This window comes from Branchiostoma lanceolatum, chromosome 2, assembly GCF_035083965.1.
Source record: "Branchiostoma lanceolatum isolate klBraLanc5 chromosome 2, klBraLanc5.hap2, whole genome shotgun sequence".
Classification (NCBI taxonomy): Eukaryota; Metazoa; Chordata; class Leptocardii; order Amphioxiformes; family Branchiostomatidae; genus Branchiostoma; species Branchiostoma lanceolatum.
The window spans coordinates 8,485,292-8,493,806 of NC_089723.1; the positions used below are offsets into that span (position 1 = coordinate 8,485,292).

The window sequence follows — 8,515 nt, forward strand, 5'->3', positions numbered from 1 at the left end:
TTGGTGGCGACGTCGCCAGAACCGTGTCTACCGGAGGGTGGGTTCTCGTTTCTTGCTTGTGTAGAATAGTATGTCCATATTATCTAACGTCGTGTTGATTTCTTTTGACAGACACACTTCCCGATGCGTTCACAACTGGCCAGAGTTACGGCAGAGGCTACTACTAACCTGCAACATCTCTAAACACATCCAACCAACAACTCCCTGGGCTTCAATGTCGACTCGGTTTTCTGTTTATGAATGACATTCCCATGTAACATGCAGACAGGTCGATTTTACCAAGTTTCGTTAATCCTATTTTGTGTCTGACGTATTCTCATGGTAAAATTAAGCTGCAATAAATGTCAGCTTTATTGATTTTGACGTGACAGGCAGCTCATATTGGGTTATGGTTCTTAAGTCGAGAAAGCACACTAACCATTGATTAGGATACATTCTATTTATGGCAACAGCCTTTTTAGATGTAAGAATTTGATGTATGATGATGGTATCCGTAACTATGGATATATGTGATTCATTGAAAAAGACTCTTTTCATAGTTTTATACTTTTCTTTATTAGATCCAAATATTAGACATCCATTAGTATGTTTGTAAGATTTATGCTTTGAATGATATATCTTTAATGCTAATAATGAAATAAAAACAATGCCACAGGTATAATACGTTCGTTCTCATTTAAATGTTCACATTTGGTAACTTCCGTTACCGTTTGAAGTAAGATGTTCCTGGCATTAAGATTTGCCACATATAAGGTACCAAACTGTCGTTTTTAAGACGACTTAAATCTTTTCTGGCTTTTAAAAACGACAGTTTGGCACCTTATATGTGTTAAATCTCAATGTCAGAAACGTCTTACTTTTAACTGTAAGGAAGTTACAAAATGTGTACATTTAAATGAGAACGAGTGGATAGTCAGTATTGTTCGTTGAGGTGGCATATCATGATTTAGTAATGTCTGTGGTCTATTTCTTATAACCAGTTCCTTCTGTATTATTGTCTCAAATTGAATATCATAACTCCTTTAAGAGACCATCTACATGTATAAGTATAACATAGCGTTTCTAACGACTTTCTAACACTTTCTGACACATTGCTATACAAGGCATATGGTTACATCATCTGACGTGTATAGTATGTGATGTGTGCATAGATGATATGTAATAAATGAAAGTGCTTTAATTTATCGTCAGGGTGTTCAATGCGAATGGTTTAGGACTTAGAGGAGTCCTAAACTCTAGAAGGGAGTGTTATTTTCCCCTAGAGTATGTATCAATGAATACAAAATCAGCCGACTTTTCACAGAATTCCGCTTATGGTGAATTACACAAGGTGTGTTTTGTAAAATGATATGTAACTTACTAAACCCGTACAGACCCTACCCATGTATTCCCTATACGTATACCCACTTCCTTCATCGTGAATATTTTTGGCATAAATGAGGGGGGCTAAGCACAATAAGAAGGCCAGTTGTTAATAAGATATAAAGGAACAAGACAAGTTTTTCTTAGTCCCCCTGACATTATTTGTGTAACCTAACTTTTGTCAGACCTTGTCAGGTACATTGTATTCAGGCATAGGCTGAGGTTGTTTGATTTAATTATAATTAGAAAATAGAGGATCACCTGGGGAATTTAGTAGAATACTGAATGTTTTTGACGCACACGGGACTAGTGGGCACTTTGTGGTATACTGTAATAAGTATTCATTTTTACTTCTTTAATAAGTCTAATTGGATTACGTCATTGTTGTTCTTGCAGAAAATAACTCACATGAAGATGATTGATACTTCGATGTGAGCGCATAAAGTATTCGTTCAGACCCTTGTAGTGCTTAGTGACACCAATGGGGCTATTGGGATGTCAGCAACTTCCCTTGCCGTTTCAGTAGCAGGGTTTATTTTAACAGGCAGTGGTTACCAGCTCTTTCCCTTTAACGTGCCCGAGACCCCAATTATACGTCCCTTCCGAAAGACTAGTGCAGCCCCAACCGAGATGTCCTGACCCAGAAGTGAACCGGGGTCTTCCAGTTACCAATTAATTGAGACCATGAGTTCAACTGTGAGGCCTCTACGAGTCGAGCCCTTCGCGTACAGAGGCCGCATAAATTATGGCGGGGTATTCTATGTTTCTGTAGTAGCTTTGTGGCTCAGTCTTTCTACGTTATAATGTCTTAGCGTGTTCTACTAGGCAGCAAAGAATCGGTTGAAATTCTTAGGATCTATTGAAGAGAGATGACAGTGTTTTAATTAAAATTGTAGGTTTTTGAGCAAGCTTGCCCTTCTGCAAATGATAAGCAAGGCTAGTTTCAAATAGAGAGCATTGTGAATATTTAGTATTTTACACGAGTGCACTGTGCACGTGTCTGTGTCAACGTTTCCCTGACTACTGCTATGAATATTGCCCTATTTTTCGCTATATGTGACTGCATGCTCCGTAGTAAACAAGTCTATAGGTCACACGAGATGCCAGTCCGCCACAATATCGCCCACAAATCTTAGTCACGCAAATCACCATCACTGTGCGTGACATACAAGGCTAGAAAGGTCACTTTATTGATCGGGAAGTTCCTGAATCTAGATCGGGTGCTGCTTGAGTAAGCGGCATTACCTTCATATTAAATTAAGTTTGCATTTTATTACCTTTGAAGGTTATGTTTTCGTTCTCTCGTTTGTGTGTGTGTGTGTGTGTGCGTGTCTGTCTGTCTGTCTGTCTGTCTGTCTGTGTCTGTCCCTCAACACGATAACTCAAGAATGTCTTGGTGTGTTGTCTTGATATTTTGTATGTGGGTAGTTGTTTATGAGACCTCGAAATCGGATCAGACATTGGGCCCTCTAGCGACTTTCTATGGTACTGCAGCTGGATCTCGTGTTCTGGACAAGCTATGGTCACGATTTTTGATTGATAGATAGCTAATTACTTCAAATTATGTTAAAACAAGATTAACGGACTTGTTAAGTTCCATGCCAGTTGATGTAGAAGTAGATAATGCTTTACGTTTCTTCAAATGATAATTTTGCAATCGCAAATACTCCGGTAACAAGTAAACATGATTTATTAACTGGAATTGATCACCCATGTTGGGAATACCATTTGAATAAGTGAGATGGCGTACACATGATGTAAACATTGAACTATTGCCATAAAACTTCGTCTTGAATTAATCTTGTTTTTAAAGACTTCTTCAAGACATCCTAAATTTTCTTAACCTCATTAACATATCTATACAGAGTTTTGGTATAAAACCTGGTGTTCTCAGTCCTATCATTAGTCACTGATGAAACACAGTGCATGCTGTGTACATGTGATCATGAAACGTCTGACTTTTTCAAAATCTTATCCAGTTGCTTGAGTAATCATTTTTGGCGTATCTTACAATGTATTACCTGGATGTCTAACCTTCATCATCGTAAACATTGAACTGTTGCTACTCGCAACCAAGGGCAAGGCCGTTACATACGTAACATCCTACGTGCAACAGATAAATTCACTGTCTACGTGCGTCCTTGATCGTCCATTTCTAGCTCATTGAGAGTCCTATATTTTGCAGATGTCACCCCCGTGACGTTTCTGACGTGAATTTGTACTTCATATTACGTCATAGCTGTCGTAATCATTACTTCGCAGTGGACATGTTCTATTATTCTCAAAAACAATTTTATGGGTCTGTGATAGGAATGAATTAATCATAGAAATTGTGTCGGTACAATAGGGAAGGGTTAGAGTTGGATGATAACGATTGTAAGAGGGCCGCACGCGACTTTGATTGATTAGATCGCCCATCGTTTGTGAGACTGAAGGCCATATATCTAAACCTTTCCGCTGATACGCCAATCTATATTGCGTCCGCTCAGGACACGCACGCTATTTTGAACGGAGTCTCTCATTATGAAACCACTCGAAATACAGGCGGAAGATACACCAAGAGGCGAGAATGGGCTACTTAAATCCATCCTGACTGACGACTTTCCTCCTGTTTATGTCGAGCCTACTCCAGAGGACGAAAAAAGAGCACATTTCATGAGGTAGGGTACTGTTAGAATGTTGATGTATGGCGTACGAGCCAGGCCAGTGTTATGCTCCATAGGGACAGGGAAACTAGAATCCGTGATGATCTAATCGCCTTGCGTACCCGAGAAAGATTGTTGTTAAGAGCAGTGCAGATGTCTCTCATTTCACTGTTGCACGCTAAGAGGGCAGCCTTGTTGGTTACTTGTTAGTCGGCAAATCTAACTTCTGGCAGACATTTTATTTTAGACGCTAATTTGTGAAAAGGTGTTGTTGGCTTTTACCATCAGACTTCAGTTCATAGGACATACAGTTGCTTTGAAGGTTTGAATGCCAATGTAGAATTATCAATTCTATCCGATAAAACCACACGGAAAGCATACTCTTATCATCATATAAAACATATTATCATATAACTCTGTGCAAAAACGAGACAATATCATACATTCCTGACACAGCATACTGTTACCAACAGACTGTATTCTAGAGCGTCAGCATGTACATTATTCTATAGATAATTTTTACTGTTAGTCATAGATAGATTAGATTAGTTATCATATTTGTCAACACTTATAGCAATAGTTCAACTCTCATGTGCGTAAGTCACCACATTGTACCAGTTACAATTGTCGCGCAATAAAGTTCTTCTTCTATTTTCTTTCAGGTGGAATATGCTGGGACAGACGGAAGGAATAGTAGCGCCGCAGCGTCCATTCCCACCGATGGCACATCGTTCCACAGATCCGTCCCACAAGGAAACTTCACTGCCGTTAATTCTACACAAGGACTCCGGTATGGCATTTCCAATGGTCAGTAGTGACACCAGTTACACTAAAATTGGTCTGTCTTTAAGAGCACTTACATCGCCGAGATCAGACAAAAAAATCAGGTCCATGTTGGAACCTACAGGTGGCACGTTGTCGACAAGCTGTAACCGACATTACATCGAAGAAGTCCCAAATTTCCAACGCGTTCTGAACAGGATGGCGTTTGAAGTAGACAGCCTAGCGAAGAAGAGTGAGGCCGTTCAGGCAAAGGTGGACAAACTGAACCGAGATGATTTGGAAACGAACGCCTCAAAGATGCATGTGACATATAAGGAGATGTCTGAACTCAAGGAAAGGGTGTGTGCCGTTCAGACGACGCTCGCAGAGTTCAACCTCACAGCTCGTGACGTCTGTGAGGATATTCGTCTCATCAAGACAGGAGCAGAGCAACTACAGACCAGGGTGCAAGAAACGGACAACGCTATGGGCAAAGTGTTGAGCGAAATAAACACCTTAAAGCTAGAGCAGAGGTCTCTGTCGAGATCCATGGACGCCAATTCTTTAACAAAAAGTGTAATATTGGCGGAGTTGAAAGATATGAGAGACAAGAACACACACCCGCCCTCCACAGGTAAAAGCTTTTTCAGACAACCACCGAGGTTCAAAAGTACCCAGTCCTATCCACCAAACCACAGGCAACGGCTGAGAAAGACACAAACTTTTACAAAGTTGTCCTTCAATCTCGATTTCGGTACTCCGGACCCCATTATGGAGGAAAGTAGTGAGGAATCTACGAGAAATAGCACCCCTGACAGTCAATCTTCTTTCAAAGTAGGAGGCCATAAAGGCCATGAACTTGGGCTGGCTCGAATAGTAGACTTGGAAACAGAGACTGGGTCTTCAAGTTCCTCTGGGGTTTCTAAGCCTAGCATATTAACTAGCGATGGTGGGGCAGAACCAGACAATCTTAGGAGGGTACGGCATCCACAGTTTCCTTGGGACAGGCCTGCAAGTCCTGCAACACCAACCAACGAAGAGCGCACTTTGCCAACGTCCTTGAAAGATGATAGAATGGACCGTCTGCATGTCACGCATCGGGCACTGTTTACAATGAGCCCGAACACATTTGCCAAAATAGCAAGACACCGTAAAGCCAACGACACCAAAACCTTCCCAGCCGTCGCTGAAAGGGCTACAACAAACTTAAACGCAAAGAAAGATTCTCTGTTATGTATTTTCTGCAAGAAGACGTTCAAAAAACGTGAGAACAACGGTAAGGCGTGCCAATTTCACAGAGGCTACTTCGACACAAAGAAGCAATACTGGACATGTTGTAGGAAACTAGGCAAGCATGCGCAGACCTGTGCTGTCGGGCGGCACTTTCCTACCAACAGATAGCGACGTCAACGGTACATTATTTCCGTTAAAGGCATCCAGAGCATTTTATGAGGCTTGAAACTTGAATAAAAAAACTCCAATTTCTAGTCATTCCTACACATAGTAAGTTTCAATAACACTATACCGTGACATCGACATTAAAGGAGCAAAGATACGATGTCGTTGTGTAGTGAGAACTGATAGAAAATCCAAGCCCAAATAGACTGATCCTGACTGTCCATCACAATTAGCGGTTCGACCAACGAGAGAGTGACTGCATGTCCGTCAAATATTTGCATTTTTATGTTTTAATTTTGCATTTCTACGTTTTGACGGAGGTGGGTGGGACTATGGTATCGGTGTATTTACACTAGGCGCGTGAAACTAAGAGATCACCATGTAGCTTATTTTTGTGCCGCTTTTGAACACTTTTGGCAAGAAATCCGCACGCAAAGGTGTTAAATATTGTCATTAAGTGTCAATTTCATAAAGATTACAGCAACTAGAATATTTCCCGTTTTCAAGCCTCATAAGATACTCTGGGTGCCTTTAAGGCCCCCATTCCACTGGATGGCGATTTCATTCAAAATGTTAAAGTGTGACTGTAATGACAAAAATCCACCAAGCGAAAAGATTAATTTTTTTATCTATGAAATTCGTTGAGCGCTCTGTTCAATTTGAGAGCGCGCGGCGAGAGCGCCGTCATAGTAAAATGGGGGCATAACTTGCCATAAGACAACAATTCACTTATCTAGTAACGTAATATGCAAAATTTTACAACGGCATTTGAACATGGAGTTTTATGGTTATCCTTTTTGAATATGAAACTGGTAAGAGAGGTGGAATATATGTACTTGTGCAGAATTGAGTAGACTGAAACAAGTCTATGATGAGCTGGACGAACTTTGAATATCTATTCTCATCAAAAGACTTCTTCACGTCTGCGGCTTCCTTTGTTATCACGTTATATAACAATGGCAGGGATTCGATTCTGTCATAAAAACAATACAAGAAAAATGTCTGTACCCGGTATTGCCATGTAACAGTTTGAGCATTTTCGAAGTATTTATTGCTATAGACTTTTATTTGCAGAAGGTCACTCTAGCTGATCTTGACAGACAGTATTGTTCATGTTATTAGAAAATAGACGCCACGACAAAGAGCCATTTACCATGTCCATGCAAAGCGCGTTAAGTCCTGAATATATTAGTAGGATCATCTTAGATCTGGGTTCACATATATCACCGTGCCTTACACGAGCTAATACGTCTGATTGAATTATCTTCTTGACGAATGAGCTGACAGGCTGATAGTGATTTGACAAAGGTCTGCAACTATTGACCAAAGCTCTACTTAGTGATGACATGGACAGAAAATACGTTGATGAAGGTTAGGCATCTACGTAATAAGATACACCAAAAATAGTTACCCAAGCAACTGGATAAAACCGGACGAACAACATTAGTTATCATACTAAAACAACAGTAGCTAATTATCTCCATGAAAAATGGAGATATAGTTTTGGGTGTGTCTGTCTGTTTGTCTGTTTGTTTGTTTGTCTGTCTGTTTGTGTTTCCGCACTACTCTAGTCAGCATAACTCAAGAACATTTTGATGAATTTCAATGATATTTGATATGTGGGCGGGTGTTGGGAAGCCGAAATTTAAGGTCGATTTTGGGCCCCCTGGTATGTGACCTTGTTGAATTAGTATACAACCTTGTCTTGACTTAGTCTTCTATTGAATTTGAAAGCTATGTCAAGACATCCTAAATTGTCCAACCATTAACATATCTATTCAGAGTTTGGGTATAAAGCCTGGTTTCCCAGTCCTATCCTTGTTTTAGTCACTGACGAAAGATAGCGGATGCTGTCTGAAACGTCTGACTGTTTCAAAATTTTATCCAGTTGCTTGAGTAACAATTTTTGGCGGACAGAAAATAACCTACTGTCTACTGCATCATGGACACTGTGCTGTGTGACTCACATATTGTTATTCTTATCAGATTATGTGTGATCTTATTTTCGTCGGGGCAAGCTTTATCAAAAACATAACTGTCTCTTCGTCTTCGGAAGGTATTAACCAGGATACTCATTAATAGGTTTTCAACGAAAGGACGATGCATGTAAATTATTCATGTGGAATCCGATTTCTTTGTTGCAGACTAGCGTATGAACGTATGTAATCAGCGCATGCGCAGCAGTTATCCAATATCGGCAGCCTTGACTGTCTAGTCTCTATCAGATCCATAGGTTGATGGAAGAATAGTAGAAATCGACCAGATAGACTGGATAATATGACAGAGCTTTTCCCGTTAATAACATACATAGGTTGCAAACTGTACTCCTATGGCTGGTATGTTATTTA

The 8,515-nt window shown here is 40.3% G+C and overlaps 1 protein-coding gene across 1 annotated transcript in view; it reads left to right on the top strand.

The window, feature by feature from the left end:
* The window catches only part of LOC136427361 (cartilage oligomeric matrix protein-like), a 44,145-nt gene extending 43,418 nt beyond the window's left edge, over positions 1-727 (top strand). Inside the window, exon 28 of the mRNA XM_066416183.1 lies at positions 112-727. Coding sequence (XP_066272280.1) covers positions 112-167 — 56 coding nt within the window. The 3' untranslated portion in view covers positions 168-727. The remainder of the gene's footprint in view (positions 1-111) is intronic.
* Positions 728-8,515: the final 7,788 nt, after the last annotated feature.